The following is a 23,360-nucleotide window of genomic DNA, read 5'->3' as shown; positions in this document are numbered from 1 at the left end:
AACCTGTCTCTGATACCATGATAAAAAAATGGACCTTGGGCCTAATTCAACCTCAAAAGCTAGCTCATGAGGGGAGGATTTCCCAAGACCATATAAGGAGACCAAGGACCCATTTAACCCACCGATGTGGATATTCCAGGCACATCAGAGGAGGAGAGATATAGTGGGTTAAATAATCAATGGGAACGGGGGTCGAAGCACCCGAAGAACTACTTGTGTTCACCATGAGAGCGAAAAACGACAAAAAATGCAGAGAACACTGTCAACACAGCAAAGGAAAATGTCACAGAGATGAGCGAGAACAAGAAAAATTACCCCTCATTTTTACAACTGAAAACGGCAACAACCTTGGTATAACAATGAAAATACAATACAAAACAACTACGGCAAAAAATTATGTGCAGGAGATCAAACTCCAATGAACTGGAAATATGCCGTCGATCGAGAAGAGTATCGTGAAATACCATAAGGGTACCATCGGAAGGTGGAGAATCAACCAAAGGTCACGGATCTCTCTGATACCATGTCAATGTATAGCATTTATCATAAGATAGATCAATAACCAAGCTTTGTCATGGAAGCTATAGAGAGAGAAAATGAATGTCTTAACTTGGAACTGAATATTATATTCCGTGTCTAGAAGGATCTAATTGATCCTTTATATTCAAGAGTGAGCCAAACAACTCGAAAAATATAAATTGGCCTATTGCTCTATTACTAGCCCAAAAGAATGAAATAAAGTGATCCAATTATATACACATACAAGAATAACAATGTATTTACACCACACATGTATCTAAGCTAAGAAACTAAGTAACGCCAACATACTTACTATTGAATTGTTGAGAATAGGTTCAGGGGTTGGGTCTTATCCTTCATCAGATATTAAAGATTTTGAAGGCAGTAAATAATCACTTCTCTTCTACTTTATTCTTCTTTCTATCGCAGCTTCTCTGTCTCTCTATTCATTCTCTTTTTTAAAAAAAAAAAAATCACTGTTGTTGGACAGCTTAATTTGAAGCCAATGGCTTGTTTTATTGTTTGTTGAGCCGCCTTCTTTTCTTTTAAATTCTATTGATTAATTGTTGAGGAGGTGAGTCAAGTGGGTTATCTCTTCGGGTAGCTTACATAAATCTCGAATTTGTAATGAGTTTTAATATTTTTTCTTATAACTTTATTTAATTACATAATATCTCAAATTTTGATATTTGTGATACATATCTTTAACCTTGATACATATGCATTGTGTTACATTTATAATTGAGTGATTAGTTAAATAAGTAAGTAATTAAATTTTGATTATTACAGGAAATAAAATTAAGCGCAAATCGTGGTATAAATACATCTAGTTTCAAATATATCATAATTATACATTTGATAAAATTACTCAATACCTATTAAAAAATCATTCTCACACAAAACTAAATAGTTTACATATGTTAAATGTATCAAACAATTATAAATAAATAAAAAATAAGAATCACTATCACAAAGTATCTGCAAATGTATCACTAGTATTCCAACAACAAATATATCATATTGATAATGTATATATTTTTTATAACTGATTAACAACACCAATACATATTTTTTATACTATTATATCAGTGTTACACATGTCGTTTCTCACGGAATAAAATGTATCAATGGTGTACGTATAAAATATATCATGGAATTAAATAAAATATCATATGTATCAATTGAAAAATATCCAAACTGAATGATGGTGATGAAATCATTAAATGACCAAAAAATATATGCATCATCCTTAAAATTATGAAAAGGATACACAAGTTATTGATATGTATCTATAATGTGTTAAATACATTTATTTGATACATATATATATGTATTGATACTTATGATTGATACATTTAATCGACCACCATCACCCCCTTCATCATTCGTCCGCATCATCACCGCCACCTTGACTATCCCACCCTCTCTGTCGTTCCTCCTCACCACCATCGCCACTTTATCATTCTCATAAAAAATCTAACAACTAATTGTTCAATTTCTCCTTTTTCCCTTAATGGATATTGACTTAAAAGTTGAAAAAAATTCAAAATTGACAAAAGAATAGTTGATAAAAAGATATAAGAAAAAAAACAATAAAATTGGTTAAGAAGTTGCAGTAATGGAGATGAAAGTTGTTTCAATTGATGATAATTTGGGAGAGATTTTAAGGGATGAAATTTTAAAAAAAATAAAAAATTTCATGCGTTAATTATGGAGCAAAAGTAGGATGGAGGTTTTGTTCATATGTATCAAGAGTAAAATATCAAATCCAAAATTTTAGGCAATTATTTAAAAGGTAAGGAATTTTGGATAATAAGATCTCTTAAAGGTTTATAATTTGTAAATTTTACATATATACCGACATATTTACCATTAATTACTAAAAATCTCAGCATCTTTCAAAATCTCCTAAAATCCCAACATTTGACCTCTAATGATACAAGTTAATTACATTAGATACATACTGTTGATACATGTATCTAATGTGATTAACTTGTATCACAGTAGATACATACATTAGATACATGTAGGGTTAACTTATTTTGTTTAATTTTTCATATCTCTTAAGGATGAAATAGCTTAGTGGATTGGGTTAATTAATTAATTGTCCATTCTAAATGGGTCAGGCCCAAATCTTTAAGTCATAACAATCTCTCCCCCCTTTTGAAAATTTAGGGATCTATAATCGTGGACATGAATAAGTGAGGACACCTTACTCGCATGGCTTCTCATCTTCTCATGCCGCCTTCTCATTAAAATGATTTTCAATGCTCTTTTCAATGTCGCAATCTCTTTGGAAGACAACTTTCTTATTTGTTTCTTCATAATGTATACTGGTTCCTCGACATAAGTTAGATTTCTGTCTAACTGAATATTTGATGCTTTAAGCACATGTGAAGGGTCCGGTATATATGTATTTCCACAGTATGTTGGTGAGCAAGATATCAAATTCAAAGAATGAAAATGAAATGAAGATGACACAGGAGATATATGGACTTTGTAAGAAGAATTAGACACTTATATCCTTATTAATCATCACCGTCCATTTATATTGTGATGGATTAAATCACAACCGTTCATTTATTACCTTTGTAAATAGGAGTTGTTATATGCCATGACTTCTGCACATATTCACACGATGTAAAGCACACACACTTAGGGGATTTAGGATAAGTTCAAGTATTTATCTTTGCACATTTTTGTATAGTTTGTTATTAGGTAGCCAATAGAAATAGGACAAATGTATGCATAGGATTGGTTCCAACTTTTAGTTTTGTATTATAAATTCTTGTACAGATAATTATCAGATGTACACAACAAATTTTCACAACATTTCTTCTTATTTTTCCATCATGGTAGCAGAGATTTAAGGCTACGATCTGCTTCAACATTGCTTTTCTCTTTTCTTTCAATATTTGTTCAACTTTCCTATACTTCAATCATGGTGAATTCCACGATAGAAACCATAGAATTTTCTCCTAAAAATCCACCTATCATCGCTCCTACTGTTCAATTTGGATCAAGCACTGGAACTTTTGATTCCACGCATTCTTTTTACCTTCATCCTTCTGACTCCCCTGGCATGATCTTGGTGAACTCCATTTTTGATGGGAAAGGTTATGGAGGTTGGCGCAGGGGAATCCTCATCACATTGTCTGCTAAAAATAAAATAGGATTCATCGATGGCACCATTGTCCAACCTAATTCTGCTTCAGAATCGTTCAAGGCTTGGACTAGGTGCAATGACATGGTGATCTCTTGGCTCTTGAACTCGCTATCTAAAGAGATAATTGAAAGTGTTCTTTACTCTAAGACTGCAAGGGATATCTGGAATGAACTCGATGAGAGATTTGGCCAATGCAATAGATCTCAACTTTTCCAACTGCAAAAGCAAATTACTGAATTAACTCAAGGTGGTTTGGATATTGTTGCTTACTACACTAAGCTCAAAAGTCTTTGGGATGAACTGGACAACTTAAATGTTTATCAACATTGCATTTGTGATTGCTCATGCGGTGGAAAAGAAAATTTTTTCAAGTCTCAACAAGATGGGAGACTCATTCAGTTCCTTATGGGACTGAATGACAGCTATACTGGACCAAGGAGTTACTTACTTATGCGTTCCCCCTTTGCCTTCTGTAAACTATGCCTACTCTTTGCTTATCAGAGATGAGAAACAAAGAGAGGTACATGTTTCACACCATCCGGGGCAAGCAACTTTCTATGCCAGTAAACAGTCCTATGGAAATAAAAAACACAACTCATAAAAGAAAGTAGTTTCAGAGGGAAACAAAGGATCTCAATTTTGTACCTATTGCAAGAAACAAAATCACACAATAGAGAATTGTTATAGGTTAATTGGTTTCCGACCGATTTCAAATTTACTAAGTCAAAAAGATTTGTTGATGGACCAAAGAGTAATGTAGCTTTTCCCATAGAAGATACAGTCAGACAACCAGTTCACAACGGTGACAAACCAATGACCCAAGATCAGTTTCACAGCTTACACCAGCTTCTTCAACATGTTAAAGTTGGTTCACAGGTTAATCAAGTGACTGAGGACAATGCCACTACCAATTATGCAGGTATTTCAAAATCCTTATCTTCAAAATCATATAATAGTATTTCTTTAAACTCAGTTGCTTGGATTTTAGATTCAGGTGCATCAGAACACATGACATCTGATTTAAGTCTATTATTTAATATCAAAATACTTCCTAAGCCAATATTTGTTACCCTGTCTAGTTCTCTTAAGGTTCTGGTATTTCAATCAGGTTCTGTAAATGTATTACGTGGTTTTACCTTTCAAAATATCCTGTTTGTACCTAGTTTTCATTACAATCTCTTATCTGTGTACAAGTTATGTCTCGAATTCAATTCTGTCCTAATCTTCTCTATTTTTTGTGCTACTTTGCAGGCCCCTTCAATGAAGAGGCCAGTGGTTCTTGGTAAAGTCAGCAAAGGTCTCTATCTCTTAAGCTCAACCAATCCTAACTTCATCAAATCTAGAGTTGCCGCCTTTAGCTTAGGAAATAAATTTACTCATTCTGTCTGTAATAAAAGTGCTACTGGAGCACTAGTTTTTGATTCAGCTTTGTTCTCAGGTTTTGTTTCTATTAATGTAAGCACTTGGCACAATAGATTGGGGCATATGCCATTTTCTAATATGAAAAATATTTCTGCCACTTTTTCTAATCGTATGTCTTATATTATACCTCCTTGTGATATTGGTGCCAAAGCCCGACAAGCTAAGTTATCTTTCCTATCCAGTACTATTTCTACTAAACACGTTTTTTATCTAATTCATGTGGACACTTGGGTTCCTTATAAGTCATACACTCACTATGGATTTAAGTACTTTATCACCATAGTAGATGATTATAGCAGAGGAACATGGACTTTTCTCCTGAGCACAAAGTCAAATGCTTTCACTATTTTAAAATATTTTTTGGCTATGATCGAAAGACAATTCAATACAAAGGTGAAAGTTATTAGATCTGATAATGTATTGGAATTAGGAAGCATTCATGAAACTTCTCAATTTTTAGCTTCCCAGGGAATCATTCACCAGACTTCTTGTGTTTCCTCTCCTCAACAAAATGGAGTGGTGGAGAGAAAATACAGACATTTGCTTGAAACCTGTAGGGCTCTTTTATTTCAATCTAATCTGCCTATCAAATTTTGGGGAGAATGTCTCTTAACGGCTATTTTTCTGATTAATAGATTCCCTTCCAAGCTTCTTAAAATAAAAACTCCATATGAGCTTTTGTTTGGACATGGACCTTCTTATTCAAATTTAAGGGTCTTTGGATGTTTGTGCTACGCGTCTTCTCTTTCATTACATAGATCAAAACTAGATCCGAGATCAATCAAATGTGTCTTTTTAGGTTATCCTTTTGGAAAAAAGGGATACAAATTACTTAATCTTGAGACTATGAAAATTTTCATTTCTAGGGATATAATTTTTCATGAGAATGTTTTTCCTTTTTCCTCTACTAATAATCAGATTCCTATATTTCCTATTCCTCATTCCACTCCTACAGATCCTTCCGATTTATCAGATAGTAATCCAATATCACCTTCATCTCCACAATCTTTTTCTTCTCCCTCATATCACTCTCCCGTTTCCTCTTCTTCTTATTTACTTAGACAATCTGATTGTTCTTCGGATTCAATGCATCCTAAACCTACACCTTCTCCTGTGCCTAAGGGAAGTTCTGAAACATATCCTAGAAGATCAACTAGGGTGACTCATGTGCCTAAGTATTTGGATGATTATGTTTGCAATTCTGTAATTTTAACAGATCTTACTCCTAGTTGTTTTGCTTCACCAGTTTCTCCTAACATTTTACCATTTTCAACTCTTTCTTCTTCTAATCAATCTCTTTTAAACTCCACTTCCTACATTCACGAGCCAACCACATATTCCCAAGCCGCTATGCACCCAGGTTAGCAGGAGGCAATGGCCAAGGAATTTGAAGCCTTGGAGCCAACAAGACTTGGGATATTGTGGTGTTACCAAAAGGCAAGAAGGTTTTGCCTTCAAAATGGGTTTATAGAGTCAAATATAATCAATATGGGTCAGTTTAACGATTCAAAGCTAGATTAGTCGAGAGAGGAGACATACAAAAAGAAGGCATAGATTTCACTGAAACTTATTCAGCTATTGTAAAAATGACTACACAGATGTTTATTAACAGTGGCAGTCAAGAAAATTTGAAAATTTCTCAATTAGATGTGAATAATGCCTTCCTGCATGGTGATTTGCAGGAAGAGGTATATACATGAAATTTCTGAATGGTATGCAACCTCTTAGTCCTGTTCATGTATACAAATTAAAGAAATCCCTATACGGGCTTCATCAGGCTTCAAGGCAGTGGTATGCCAAACTCACTGCAACCCTCAATTTCAAAGGTTATTCCCATTCTCTAAATGACTATTCCCTTTTCTTCAAGAAATCAGAAGGTCGTATATCTATCCTAGCAGTTTACGTGGATGATATTCTATTAACAGGTGATGACCCAATCGAAATTAATATACTCAAATCTTTTCTTCATTCAGAATTTCAAATAAAAGGTCTAGGAAAAGCTCATTATTTTTTAGGCATGGAAATTATCTGACAACCTCAAGGTATCATTATAAGTCAAAAAAGGTTCACCTTAGATTTGTTGTCCGAGTTTGATTGTCTCGATTTGAAACCAGTTTCTTCTCCCCTCGATCCAGCTTCTAAGCTTCAACTCAATACTTGTACTCTTTTATCAAATCCCACGGTTTATAGACAGCTTTTAGGCAAACTCAATTTTCTTAAAAATACCCGACCCAACCTTTCTTTCGCTTTGCAACATCTGAGTCAGTTTATGCAAGCACTGCGACAACCCCATCTTAAAGCAGTTTTCCGATGTCTTTGTTATCTTTTGCTCAATCCAAGTTTAGGGCTTTTTCTTTCTTCTTCCTCTACTTTCAATTTAATCGCATTTTGTGACTCTGATTAGGGACGATGTGTTGATTCACGTTGCCCAATCAGTGGGTTCTTCATAACTCTGGGTGGATCTCCGGTTTCATGGAAATCAAAAAAGCAATCTTGGGTGTCTCTATCCTCTGCTGAAGCTGAGTATCACTCAATGCGTCGGATTGTGGCTGAAATCACTTGGATGGTTCGACTTCTCGATGACTTCTCAGTCCCACCTTCATTGCTGGTACCTCTCCATTCCGACAGCTAAGCTGCCGTACATATTGCCAAAAACCCAGTATTTCACGAGCGTACTAAGCACGTTGACGTTGATTGTCATTTCGTGCGTCAACAATACCTCGTTGGACTTATTTCTCTGAGCTATGTTCCATCAGAATCCCAAATCGCCGATGTGTTCACCAAGCCTCTTTCTGGTCCGACTTACATTTTGGGCAAGTTGGGAATTGCTTCACCACCCTCCAACTTTAGGGGGGGTGTTGGTGAGCAAGATATCAAATCCAAAGAATGAAAATGAAATGAAGATGACACAGGAGATATATGGACTTTGTAAGAAGAATTGGACACTTATATCCTTATTCATCATCACCGTCTATTTATATTATGATGGATTAAATCACAACCGTTCATTTATTACCTTTGTAAATAGGAGTTGTTATATGCCATGACTTGTGCACATATTCACACGATGTAAAGCACACACTTAGGGTATTTAGGATAAGTTCAAGTATTTATCTTTGCACATTTTTGTATAGTTTGTTATTAGGTAGCCAATAGAAATAGGACAAATGTATGCATAGGATTGGTTCCTACTTTTAGTTTTGTATTATACATTCTTGTACAAATAATTATCAGATATACACAACAAATTTTCACAACATTTCTTCTTATTTTTCCATCAATGGATACATGAAATATTAAAATGTACAGACGATAACTCGGGTGGAAGTGCGAAATGATAAGCAACGACACCAATTCTATCGAGTATCTCATACGACCCAATGTACCTCAGATTTAATTTTTTCTTCTTGACAATTCTCAAGACGCCTTTCATTAGTGATACTAGTAAGAAGACACGGTCTCCAATACGTACCCTTGTTTCACCAATCTCAAATCATATCAACACCGCCTTTCGTATATGCTTGCTTAGAAGCTGTTATTGTAAGCAAACTCCGTCAAAGGTAGGTATTTGTCCTAGCTACCACTAAAATCGAGGATACAAGATCTCAACACATCTTCCAATGTTTGTATGCTTCGCTCTGACTGCCCGTCAATTTATGGGTAAAATGCAGTACTTAAGTTCACCCGTGTTTCCAACACTCCTTGGAATGGTTTCCAAACATGCGAGATAAATTCAGATCCCCTCTCTGATGTAATAGAAACTACAACTCCATGAAGCCTGACAATTTCATCCATATAAATTTAGGCATAGCTACACCATTATAGGTTGTTTTGACCAGTAGGGAGTGTGCTGACTTCGTCAATTGATCTACAACTATCCATATAGAATCATGACCCTTAACAGTGTGTTTGGATGGTGGTTTGACATGCATGGTTTCATAATGTACGGTACTGTATGATATGTTATGGTACGGTACAGTGCAGTATAGTATAATACAATGTTTGGATAGATTGTATCGTTCACTTCTATTTAATAACAGTTCTATTATTTGGTTTGATGGTACGACACTGTATAGTAACTGATAAGTTCACTAAAATATCCTTAAATATTATCAATATTAGCTTTATCAATAATTGCTAATAAATTAAATTTATCATAATCGATTTTTAAGATGCCCATCAGGCCAACAGAGTTAAGAACACAAAGAGAACAAACAATAGATCGATGAGCATAGCAGTAATCGATAAAGAGTGGCTTTATATAGAATCTCAACTTGCATCATAAAAGTAAATATCAATAAATTGTTACGTAGACTTCATGAAGAATGCAGTTACAAAGATGAACATTAAGCAATTGACAAAGAAAGCCTACCAAAACCAATCATCAAGCCCTGTCATTCTCAGGCAGATACCGTTCAACAGGAAAATTGTGGAGACATTTGAACCATGATTGCACACTTACATTCATAACAGAGATGAGAAAGATTCAACAGAAACATTCATTGGTACGTAGCTAAACTGTAACCATCGTTAGCGATGAAGTTCATATTAGATACAGAAATTGAAGTTCAAGGTTGTCGAAGAGGTTCTAACATGAAGAAGCAACAAAATTGGAAGAAGGGTAAAATAGGATTATAAAAGATTTAGTAAGGGCATAATTGAAAAAATAAATTAGGTAACCATGGGATACCACCAAATTGATGGTTCAAAAAATTGAGGGTTTTCATGGTACCTTAATCATGGAATTAAACCATATCATACCATATATTTTGAGAAACAATCAAAACAAACATGGTATTGCTACTAACCATACCATGGGAAACCACCATCCTAACAGTTTGTAAGAATCTGTGGTAATCCAGTTATGAAGTCCACGTTAGGGGCGGAGCTACCATATGGCGACGGGGTTCTGAACCCCTTTGGTGAAAAATTATACTATTTATAGATGGTTAAAGTTATTTTTTATATGTATATAGTAGATATTAAATCCCCTTCGATTTGTTCGCATGTTATTTTTGAACCCTCTTAGTGAAAATCCTCGCTCTGCCACTGATCCACGGTGATTTGTTCCCACTTCCATTCTGGTATCCTAAGTTCTTACATTAATCCTACGCGTTTTTGATGCTCAACCTTTACTTGTTGGCAAGTCAAATATCGATTAACATGATTCTCATCATCTTTCTTCATACCCTCCCACCAATACAACTGACGCAGGTCCTGGTACAATCGATTAACATGTGCTTCTTTTAGTAAGGTTTGTGATCTCAACCCATCTTCATCTGGTACACAAATGAGAATCCATGACAAAATCTTTATTCTTGTTGTCAACACTTTCATCTCTAATTTTGCACAACCATGGATCTTGATTTTGTTTTGCCTTTATATCTTCTATTAATTCTGACTTGGCTTGGCACATATAGGCTAACAATGATCCTACTACTCGCCCCAAACTGAAAATCACACGCTATTTCTTTCAATTCGTGAATTTCTCTTGCTAAAGCTCTCCTTAATAAGGTAAGGTGGGCGAAACACCAATTTATTCTTGTAACTTTGAAATGCATCCAACTGTTTTGATGCAAGATTTTCTTTTACTATAACTAATACTTACATTTAATTTTTCATTTAAAACTCCATATCCAATCAAATATCCTAGTATAAAATGAGAGAGAGATGGTGAAATTTCGCCTCAAAATTGCTTAAAATTTATATATAGACATTGTAAAGATCTTTTATACCAAACACAGGGAAATGTAACTATTTACCATATGTGTTATTTTTTATTTCTAACTCGGTGTCTAGTATCTGTTTTAGGGTCCGACTTATATGGATTTGTGGGAGGTCCCATTTTGAGAATAGAATAATCTCTATCAAAGGTGATTTCATTTCTCGAACTAGAAATTTTTTATTAAGAATAAAGGAGTACTTGTGAATGCTGCTAATGAAGAAATATGTTGCCTGATTAACTAAATAGTTGTATAAATCAACTGAGCAACTCGAGAACTAAAGTAGTAGCTTCTTAGGAACAAGTTCTCTTCGTTGTTAGACTGACTTTCACAAAACACTCCTTACAACGACAACTATTGCTAAGAATAAATCTCCATTTATGAGAATGGTAGCCATCTTCAGTAGTCGTATAAGTCATTCAATCACTGGTATGGCTTCCAAGATTTTGACTTGTTCAGTAGAGATTGTGAATGGGTGGCTCAACAAGATCGCTGGCCTAAAGCCAACTTTTAACCGGGGGTTGGGGGGGTGTGATATAATTAAGTTGTTAATAATCTTCTTATAAATTAATTTAAGACATTATTGATCTTAGCCTTAAATAATAGAATCTGATTTAACATGTTGATAACTTGATATTAAAAATTAAATTTTGATTTTTCAGTATACTTGTTGCGATGCTTGAAATCTGATGGAAAAAAATAAAATCAATATCCTTAACTAGAAGTCATGAGTTTAAATTTCTAAATTAAAAATAAAAAACTCTTGCTAGAAAGAACTTTTTTCTTCAATCGACCTTGTGTGGCAGAATTTAAATTAATTTTAATATAAATATTAAACACTGAATGAAAAAATAAACGTAAAAAATATTGAGGTTTAAAGTCCTTGCTCTAAAAGTTTTACCTTCTGGCCGGACTTGTAGAATTTATGTTGGACCATCCAATTTGGACAGCTTCACAGGAATTTGGCAAGTGGTGCCATTCGATATGGATCGATTATTGATTGTTGCAAACATCACACCGTGGAGTTTAGTAAGGGTTTTGAAAAGGAAAAAAAAAAGGGAAAAGAACAAAAATGACATTTAAAATTAAAATAATATCACAAAAATAATATTAATAATTAAATACCCACTAAATAGTCACTTTCTTGTATCATTTCATCTTCTTCTCCCTGCTTTTTTTCATTTCAACAGGAATTAAAATATAGAAGCTACTCGAAAAACTCTTCATCACCATCATCTTTAATTCAATCTCCTCCATCAACTCATGGTGTAGATCTAAACATGACCTGGAACAAGACACATATTCACTTCGTTTCAACTGAGCACAAAATCTATAAGGTCCATATGAGTTTTGATTGATTTCATCTCGAGCATGAAATCAAATCAAGTAAAAACTTCTTGAACTCCTCGGCCTACAAATCTATCCTCCTGAAACCAAGATAAGTGTTAAACCTCTCCCACTTTATTGAAGCTACTCGATTTTAGATGTTAATTTCACCTTAGATTTACCTTCTTGATAGGTTGAGCTCAATGAAGAGCTAATACCAATGTCTAAAAAATGAGGAAGTTTTGCATCTTATCTACTATACTCATTTTTATTGTTTATTGTTTATCCTTCTTCTTCTTCTCCGTTCAGGTTTTGCCGGAGCTCTAATGAGTGTAGTTTTGTATTTGTGAATTGTAGAGGAAAAAAAATTAAGGAATGTTTGGACAGTGAGGGTACAGGGTTTAATAAATTTTGTATATGCTTGCACAAATTTTCACAAAATTTTAGGTGAAATTAACAAATTCACAGATAACAAATTACTGAACATGCTTGCACAAATTTTCTCTATAAAAGGTGTATTTATATGGTATATATATTGTATCAACGTGGTATAAAAGTGTATCAATCTAGTATAAAAGTGTATCAATGCGGTATCAATGTAGTATAAAAGCGTATTAATGTAGTATAAAAGAGTTTATTGGGTATAGGAACTGCCTGTGCTTACATAGAATTTTCTTTTTCTTTTTTAAAAACTATATCAATATAATATAAAAGTATATCAATTTGATATAAAAGTGTATCAATTGAGTATAGAGACTGCATATGCCCAATTGGACCAAATGACTAAAAAAGGGAATTAAAAATAGCCGACTGACTACAGTTGTCCACTTTTTCAAATTGTGGCCATTTTTTTTTTTAAAATGATCAACCCATATCCTTTTACCAAAAAGAAAAGGGTAGTTGCTTTGGTTAGGACAGTGCTACTCTTGGTATTTACACTAAATTAGTGTAATTTATCATGATTAAGTATAAATTGAATTGAAGACATATAAAACTTTTTTAGTGCTACTATACTAAGGGGTCGTTTGGTAGAGTGTATCGGTCCATTAGTTTTAATGTGTATTGTTAATACCTTGTTTGGATACTTTTGCACCCTATGTATAGTAATGCATTAGTTATACACTCTATTGTGTATTGAGTTATGTATTACTAATACCTCAAAATTCATGATATTAGCAATGCAATGAATCCAATACATGCATTAACAAAATTAAAGACATTATTATCCCTCAAAAGAAATTTCACATCCTTTCCAAATATATGAAGGATATTTTTATAATTTTATTTTTTTTAGAAATTATTTAATTCATGATATTTTTAATACATCAAATCAAATACTACATAAGAAAAATACAAATATAACTAATACAAATATAGCTAATATAAGCATTATTTATACAAATATTATTAACACACTATATTTTATATTATTCTTATACATCGCACCAAATGAGCTAAAAGTATCTCACTTGTGCTACTATTTACCAGACAAACAGACAGAAAGAGCATGTGTAGACCAATTAGATTTAGATTTATTCTGTTTTCACTTTTTTGTGGTCAAAATCTTCACTGGTCAGTCCTTTCCACATGTTACGATAGGCCCCAAGAGTATTTGCCATTTTATGATAAAGCAATAAATAATTCTTTGCTGATCACTAATTATCAGACTGAATTCTCCATATTTGGTATTGTAGGCAAACTAGTAGGCTGATCCTAATAAAATCGTTTGTTAGACCCCTTTTTAGCTGTTACGCTTGTTATCTACCTGTGTTCCATACTTAATAATAATAAATTAGAAAAGTAAAAAAACTGAAAAAATAAAAAAAGTATTGAATTTATTAAATATTAGAGTCTACAATTTTTTGTGCGTCCTTAACGAATTTAATCCCATCACTATACTCAAGATTATGGATTACTTCCTTCCAGGATAATACCTATTATTTGTGTATAGCGGTACCTCAAACGTTAATAACTTCGTCGAATTTAAATTCAGCAACGAATCACAGAAAGATTCAATATTTGTTTGTAAGAAAATATGCCGATGAAGTTCAAAAACTTTTGATTAATTAAAAAATGAAGTTAGTCCTCCCAATTTATAGTCAATGAAGAGGTGCTTGAAAAAATCACAACTTATCTGAAAAGTCATAATTTATCGAAAAAGTTACAACCCATCGAAAAGATCACAATCATTCAAGTATTTTTAACATTCACCCTTTCCTTTGATGTCTGTTCATTTCTCATTCACACCTCTTAAAAACCTCACACCATTACATTACACCAGTTACTCCCCTTCGATCTTTTGTTCCCAAAAGATTAGTTCTAAGCTGGTAAGAATATGATTCCCATTTTTCCCTTCTAATTTGTCTATTTCTTTGGGTTGGGGTGAAAGTTATTATAAGAGGGTGCAGCTATGTAACATTTCAACTTCGTCACCGTCATGTTTATCTTATATTTTAGTTCCCTTTAATTTGTTGCTGAACTTCGAACGACCAAAGTATAGAACGAGAAAAGTTAATTACACTTCTTTTATAACCACATTATATACCACAACTTAATTAACTAGATTCACGATGAGTAGACTCATTTAAAAAAATTGTTTTCTAGTAGAAATTATTTTTATTTGTAAAATTCAAACCTGAAATTCGATGAAGAGTGAAAAAATTTCATTCATTTGCCACATCTTTTAACTGAAGATAAGTTTAGTGGCAAAAAGGTCTTTTAAATTTTACTTAGAATTTATAATTCGGAAAGAGGTCAAAAATACCCCTGAACCTATTTGAAATGGATCAAAAATATTCTTCATATTTTTTTTGGCTAAAAAATACCCTTATGTTTGATCTTTTGACTCCAAAATACCCCTTCATTATGGTTTAGGCACAAAAATACCCTTCTCTCTAACGGAATGCCACCAGATATGCCACGCGAATAAAAAAAGTCACTTGATCAGTCAATGTCAACATACAGAAATAAAAAATCGCTCCATTTAATCTATCTAACCATCAACCCATTTTTCTTATTTAAAGACCCACTTATATTGGAAAAAAATCCGGCCCAAGAGGAAAAATATTGAAGAATTTGATTGCTTATTTTTCATGTGATGGGATCAAATATTTTGGATTGATCAAGGCGAAAGATGAGGAAACAATTAGGTCCTTAAATTGTTGATCCGAAAGAATCGGATTTTAATAGGGTCGATCCTAAACAATTGGATCCTCAAATAGTTGACCCGATTTTCAAGAGCTCAGATTGCTACTGGATATCCTATCTAAATTTGTCCAATGAGGAACCCGATTGTAATGAGAGGAATGATAATTCAGAGACGAAATTGAAATTTGAAGAGTGAAAGTTTAGTGGCAATGTAGGACAAACACAAGTTGATGAGGTCAAGAATTTCTCTAGTGAGTCTCGTAGCTTTGAAAATGTAAAATAATAAAATATAAGGCGGTGAAAGGGATGATATGAGGAAACAAATTAAAGAATTGAATTTTGCCTCTTGGTTCGGATTGAATTTTTAAATAAAATAAAATGGGTTGATTTTTAGGTGGATTAAATGGAGTGATTTTTCATGTGTATGCTGACGTGGACTGATTAAGTGACTTTTTTTTTTATCTACGTGGTGTGTTGGTTGTATTCCGTTAGTGAGAAGAGTATTTTTGAGGTAAAAAATTAACGGAGGGGCATTTTTGAGTCAAAAAATTAATGGAGGGATATTTTTAAGCCCAAAAAATAAACAAAAAGGTATTTATGAGCCAAAAAATAAAGAAAGATATTTTTTATCCATTTTAAATAATTCAGAGATATTTTTGACCCTTTCCATTTATAATTTCTAATCATGTGTCTCTCTTGGAGTAACACCTTGACCCTTGGCTAGTCCTTTCCCCTTTATCATGGGTCCTTGGCTCTTCATGTCCAATCATTGGATCATCACCATAAAATCCAATTTTTTTCCAAAGTTCCTCAGTGGGACCAAACTATCAGATGCTTTCACATTAGAATTACCGACACAAGCCAAATACACCAATAAAACATAATGTACTTGTACTGTATTATCTACGTATTAATTATACAAGACATATATAATAAGATACTATAGTAACTGAGACATTATTATATAAAACTCTAGGTAGAATGCAACCTAGTTTAGCACGAATTAAGTAGAAATAAAATAATCTATATTAATTAAAAAGACTTAACAACCACTCAGAGATGCCTAGATCCATGGGGTTTTTCTGTTTCTTTTTATTTAATCTTTACTGTTGAAGAAGAGTTAATAAAGTGTCTACAAGATCAACAGTATTGGTGTCCGCAGAATCCAGAACTTGGGAGAGCTTCTCACTGAGATCATCCACTTCACTGTGCAGCTTTCTGATGTAATTACACGTCTCTTCCAGTATCTTTGATGATGATGATGCCTGTATTAATTAATACGTTATCAAAAGTTAATTAATTAAGGAGAAGAAAAAAACATTCCTGGTTTATAATTAAGTAAGTGTACTAACTAACTACTACATAATGATTAAATCATGAGACACTACTTGGTAGTAATGATTAAAGATTTAGTCATGTAGTAAAATTGTTTAATTAAGGCCATATTAGGAGACAAACAACCTAGCTATTCTCTTATTCAATGTAAGACTCCGTATAATATTGTAATCCTCCTTTTTCGCATGCATAAAGCTAGACATCTGGAGAGCAAAGAGTATGACACGTGGGACTCGACATTGAATAAGCTTAGAATAAGAAGGATTTAATTCTTAATTATACCATGTGAATAAAATGAACAGTTAGATTTAGCTCAATCTCAAAAACTAGCTTCTTGAAATGAGAATTATCTAAGGTCATCTTATGAGACAACAATCTTTTCCTTAACAAGTGTAGGACAACCCAACAGCCTTCCAACGTAGTATTTCGTAAAATGCTTTTGCACATTAATCACCATATCTTCGTACATTATTCTTAGTGACTTAATTAATTAATAATCACATTTCAATTAATGGCTTACTTCACAAAATTAACGTGTCGTAAGAAAAAGTAATGACATCGATCCTAGCTACACAATATATAATGTCTACTATTATGATGGCAACAGAGGCCACCAAAGGCAGATCCTCGCAGACGGGTTTACGAATTCAGTAGCTTTTGTTCAAACTTTGTGTATGTATTAAAACATTTACTAAATATTCATTATCGGATATTATCTAGAATTCGGTGAAGAAGTCCACAAACTTCAAATTCTGGATCCGTCTATATATATATATAGTCAGGAGAAATGAAAATGCAAAAAATAATAGAAAATAAAATAGCATCATATATTATATTGGACGTACGTACCCTGGAGGTGCACCTTGAAGAGGAATTTGGCAAGAGAGATTGCAATTTCAAGACAAGATCATTAATCTCATCTTGAGTGAATCTTGAATTATTTGATCTTCTCCTGCTAGACATGACTAATAAAACTTTATTATATTTGCTATATATGAACTCCCTCTCCACTTGTCTTCCTTCTTTCTACTATGATAAGGATAAGCCAAGTGATAAGTTGAAGAAGAAGAGATCTGCTTTGCTTTATAAGGCCATGTATGTTAAAGAGTTTTGGACACAAGCTATATGTATAGACAAAACAAAAAAAACAGTAGCCTAGCTAGGAGGTCCCATATATTCCTCTAAAAGAAAAAAACAGTAGCAGCTACCTAAACATAAATTAATGTAATTAGATTGGTTCTGTTTGGATAACTTGACCCAATTATGTTCGCCTTAATTAGGACAAACTATCAACTAACTAAAATTTTAAAAGAAGCTCAAACTCTTGATCATTAAATTGTGCTTACTTCATTTTTGGTAAAAAGGAAAATGTTTTCTTGGAACGATTATCTCGCTTGTTTTCTAATATTTGGTACATAAGTTTAAAATATTATCCCAAAAAAAATTTATACGTAATCTAAGGAAATACTATATATATATATATATATAGGATTAGGTGGAGGATGGGCGAAGTTGAATGCATGTCATTTAGAGAACTTGCTATTTTTTTTTTCAATCAAAGAAGTCATTTCATTTTAATTAAGAAACATTTTTTCCTTAAAAAATAAAATAAGAATTGCATGCCACAAGAAGATTCCTATATGCCTTTTCATTTCTGATTTCTGTAGTACTTAAGCTGTGGGAACTATATGCCACCCCACCCCACCCCAACCCCCACCCATGTCTCTGCATTGCCTTGTCCGTTCCGTTATAGAAACTTCGAGATTTAAGTTCACATCAGCATTATATTCTAGTTTTAACAAATTAAGTATGAATATACTTTTGCAGATAACACCTTGTCGACTGATATTTTATCTGTGTGATGAATATGTTTTTGGTATATATTTATATATTATCATCTACACTCATAACGATTTTGGACTATCTATAGACACAAAACTAAAAAGGGGGGGTGAATTTATGCTATCTTTATATATATTATTATTATAAACATAATGTATTAAATCAACTTTTTTGTTTATCAGATGGGGAATCAAAATGGTTGCTTTCATAGGACAAATGAAAAGCAAATTTATAGATGTTAATATAATCACTAGAGGTTTCAAGACAAATCAAAAGGTTAAGCGTTCAATTGGCCACATCCTTAGTTGAGATGTTTAAAAAAAAGATATAAATGTGCACGTATATATTCCGGAGAATACTCACAAAAATACATGAAGTTTGACCAAATTACCAGTTGAGCATATTGAACTTTGCTGGGTCCTATTACCCATCTATACTTTTTTAAATGAAATTAGTTCCCCCCCCCCCCCCCCCCCCCCCCCCCCCCCCCCCCCGGACTTTTTTAAGGTGGAATTAATTACCTCCAAAACGTTTTAACCAGTTTTTACGTAGAAAGTGTAGTACACGCGCCGTTTCTTCTCCATTTTATCACTTTTCAACATTTTTCACCATTACAACCATATTAAATATTTCACAGCTCAAATCCCTCCTACAAATCAAATTCCAAATGATTTCATTGAGTCAATTTCAAATTTCAAGTCCAAAAAACTGGAAATTCAAATTCAAATTTCAATTTTCGACTATTGAACACAACATGTAGCACATTGAACGCAATGAAACTTGAAATTGAATTCGAATTCAAGTATGAAATTGAATTTGAATTTGAAATTGAAATTATTCAATTTTCAAATTGAAAACTTTCTTCAAGAATTATTCAAATTTGTTTCTAGTTTCGACGAACAATTTTCCCCCCTCTCTTGATGGATTTTCTTTTTCGATTTTTCCCCTTAGTTGGTGGTTGAACAATGGTGGTTGGTTGGTGGTGGCAATGGTGGGTTAAATTTTATCATTTTGATGGAATTGAAGATGATCCATTTGATGTATGTATTGAAATTGAATCAAATTGATATAATTGAATTAGATGTGTTGAATATGACCCATTTGGGTGTGTATGTGTGTGATGAAATTGTGTTCAATTTCAATTCAACAATGGAGCTACCATTGTTGAAGAGAAGAAAGAAAGAGGAGAGAAGAGAAAGAATGAAAAAATAAATAAAAAAATAAAAAAATTAGGGATTGTTTGGCAAAAAAATAATAATTTTATAACGTTTTTTAAAGCTTTCATGTGCTCAAGGAGCGTGACTAACACACAATGGGTCAAGTGACAGATATATGCCATTAAAATACGGAAAAAAAGTCTGGAGGTAATAGGATCTCGCAAAGTTCAGTATGTTGAACTGGTAATCCGATCAAACTTCTTCAGGTATTTTTGTGAGTATTCTCCCTATATATCCAAATATAAATCTTGTCTTTTTAAAAAAAAAAAAAAAAGAATCTCTATTATATTTGAGAACGGCAAAAAGGCAAGGATCACCATAAAAATTCTGAACACTCACCAGCTAGACGATTTTTATTGGTGTCACAGTCACTTAACTATAAGCCTTTGATAACAATGTAGTAAACCTAGTGAATTATTTTCTACCATCGACAATATTAGTTTAATCATGGCGTTAACCTTTTTTTCCGGACATTATTATTATTGCTTACTCATTGGATGAAAAGGACTTCCTTGTCAGACAACTTTTGACTACAATCTTAATATTGGAACTTGTTTTTTTTTTTTTATTTTTTTTTTTATTTTTCATCCGGTGTCTGGTGCCCGCATTAAAGCCCCGAATTATTCGAATCGCGCGTTGCAAGGCCATTGAAACTTGTTTTCAATTCTTATTAACCCCTCGTCATTTTAACACAAATAGAGGATATATATTAGTCTCAAATGATCTATCATATTTTTCTTTTATACGTCTTTCTTAAGAAAATATTTTGATTATTTTATTTTTATTATGTCTTAAAATAGAGAATTTTTCCTCTATTATGTGCCATTATATCTCCACATAATTGAGATGTTTGTAGTAAATGAAAAAATTAATTAATTTTGTACAAAAAATTTAAAAATTATGACATATTGAGACGGAGGGGGCTAGCTAGGCTGTATTAATGGTTGGAAAATGTACTTTACAAACATAGAAACTTTTTCTTTTTTAGGGAAACAAGGTAATAAGCGAATGATTGTTTGTGATGCTTGTTATGATCGGGCAGAAGATAAGCAAATCACAAGTAAAAGAAATTAAGAACACATAGATTTACGTAAAATTCTCGCGGAAAAAAACACGGGCAGAGGAATTCACTCTAATGGAGAGAGAGTACAATGTTGGAGACGATAGTCTCAATTTAGTGTGTATAAGAATGACCCGAAACAGTCCACTAAATCGCACTTATATAATATGTGCGTACAAATACGTCCTAGGCCCAAAAACATAAAGGTCCATACTATCGGCCCGATCCCTACGCTACCACCACAGACCCCATTTAAAATCACAAATATGAGTCGCACCGCGAAACTTTCAGGACTGGATCAACAAAATTTGGTTCAGAACTCTACCTATGCTGAGAATCTAATGAAGAGCACCTGATCTTTTGGTCAAAAGGGGTTTGAAAAAATCGATGCATGTAATTGTGGTTCATTGATTTTGGGATTGAACCGTCTAATCTAGGTTGACTATGGAGGTGGAATTTAAGTTAAGAAATTGGAGATCTCCTGAATTAAGTAGTAGTATTAATTTATGTTTGAGAAAAATAGGGTTCACATGATTTGGTTCGACCTATTTGAGGTTAGGTTTGCCAAAAATTCTTAGAATTGTATCAAGTTTTGGCAAGAGTTGAATTGACATGCAGTTGAATTGAGAACGTAACGGTTTGCTAGTTGCTTGTGCATTTCCACCGCTAGAAATTTTTAATTTTGACTATAAAAAGATGATAGCCAGCTAGGGGAAGGTATATATTATACGTTTGAAAATCTGGAGTTCATAAAATTGGAGGAAATGCAATGAATCCCAGCTGGATCAAATGGTTTATGTGCAAGTAATATATAATATTTGACATGAGTACGGGCAAAGATTGTGGTGAAGAGGTAAATACTCTTTTATTCTTAATTAGAGATTTTAAATTCGATCTCTGAGTATGGAGTTGCCTTTGATAGGAAGCATTGTACCCCATGAGACTTCCCGGCAGAAATTCGGATCAGTCGAGTTCCAATGTAGGTACCATGCATACACCTAAGGAAACCAAATATGAATAAATTGACAGGCGTATGTACCATGTATAATTTTTATTTTTTTTCTAAATAATTGTGGTGCCTGACTTAGAACAGATGATAAAAAAAATTACTTATTTTTATTTGTCTTTATTGGGATTTTAATTTGAGAGCTCGTGATTTTCAAACTATATCATTGACCGCTAAGTGATTCCCTTATAAATGTTGTACTAAGTATAATTTTAAAAATATAATTTTTCGATAAAAAATGTTCTAAGTGATCACAAGCCGGCTATGGCGCCACCGACCCCAAGCCACAAGCTCCTATTTCTTATAATGATGATTTGTGCAACAGAAGAAGCTGCAAAGTGACAATATGGTAGTTTTAAGTCTTTACCTGTAATAATGGGTAACTGTTTATAACAAAGAAAGCTATGTTAACTTGGAATGTGAAATACTTAACCTGCTATAGTGGATTAAATTGGTCGAATAGTGTTAGGATTAGATATATATAGCTAGACTAGAAGAGCTAGCGACCTGTTGCGTACATATATAGGTATCGTTTTGCAATTTGCATGTGGCGATATTGAATGAATTTATATTAGAAGTTCACAATTGGCAAGCAACAACATCATATTATTCGGTATAATTCCATAAATGAGCCTTGAAAAGTATAGAGTATACTCAAATTTTAACGTTGCAATCCACCACGAAGTAGTTGAAATAATACTTACTATTAGATATATGCTAGTATGTTTTAACTTATCTTTTTTCTTTTCCTGGCCGGTTAATGATATATATTTATTGGCAGTTCATTCCTTTTGCCACCGTTTTCGAATCTAGTTTTTCCCCATAACAATTACGGAACTCAATATGGAAGGAAATAACACAAATCAAATATGGAAAGGATATGTGTGTGCAGGTACAAATTTGAGTAGAGGTAAAAATATTAGATTACTTTCTTTCATCTTTCTATCCCAAACACCATAGTCATTAACAACAACAACAGACCTAATGGGAGGGTAAGATGTACGCGGTCCATACAGGGGTGGATGCACAGCTTTACGTGCGGATTTCTGGGAACCCATAACTTTCGTACGGTTCTTGAATTTATATTGAAAAAACTAGTAAATATATAAGAATTATAAGTTGAGAACCCACAAAAAAAATGTGTTATTGGTCTAGTGGTAAAAATTATAAGTTAGGAACCCACAACCTTTAAATTCTAGATCCGTCTCTGAGTCCATACTGCTACCTCCAAAGAAGTAGAGAGGTTGTTTCCGATAAACCCCTGACTCAAGATAAAGAATAGTAAACGAGGGGGTGGATGACATAATGGAAAATAAGGAATAAGAAATAATAAAATAGAAATCAGAGAAATACGAAATAAGAGAAATAAGGGCAACACGAAATAAGAAAATAGGAACTAAGAAATAAGAAATAGGACACCCACCTAGTAGTAACATACACTCACATACCAAAGACGCCTATGTACACAGTCCTAGGATTACTAACCCGGCTACCCAAGATCTCTCCTGACTGCTTGCTACAATCCATACGCTCTCACTAGTCTTCTACCCTTATCCGCGACCTCCATACCTTCCTATCTAGGGTTATGTCCTAAGTA

General features: G+C 33.3%; 1 protein-coding gene and 1 long non-coding RNA gene across 2 annotated transcripts; both read right to left on the bottom strand.

Moving 5' to 3' along the window:
- Window positions 1-3,251: 3,251 nt before the first annotated feature.
- Window positions 3,252-8,094, bottom strand: LOC124897176. The gene is made up of 2 exons (XR_007053849.1): window positions 7,178-8,094; window positions 3,252-3,901 (listed from the first exon to the last, which is right to left on the bottom strand). It is a non-coding gene; the product is annotated as an uncharacterized LOC124897176 (long non-coding RNA).
- A 7,877-nt stretch (window positions 8,095-15,971) lies between these two features.
- Window positions 15,972-17,715, bottom strand: LOC107865966 (transcription factor PRE3). Its single transcript, XM_016712148.2, has 2 exons — window positions 17,488-17,715; window positions 15,972-16,568 (listed from the first exon to the last, which is right to left on the bottom strand). Exons 1-2 carry the CDS (start codon window positions 17,599-17,601, stop codon window positions 16,407-16,409), a joined length of 276 nt encoding a protein of 91 aa, XP_016567634.1. The 5' UTR covers window positions 17,602-17,715; the 3' UTR covers window positions 15,972-16,406.
- Window positions 17,716-23,360: the final 5,645 nt, after the last annotated feature.

The sequence above is a fragment of the Capsicum annuum genome, chromosome 3 (assembly GCF_002878395.1).
Source record: "Capsicum annuum cultivar UCD-10X-F1 chromosome 3, UCD10Xv1.1, whole genome shotgun sequence".
NCBI lineage: Eukaryota > Viridiplantae > Streptophyta > Magnoliopsida > Solanales > Solanaceae > Capsicum > Capsicum annuum.
This window is presented reverse-complemented; position numbering and strand designations above follow the sequence as displayed.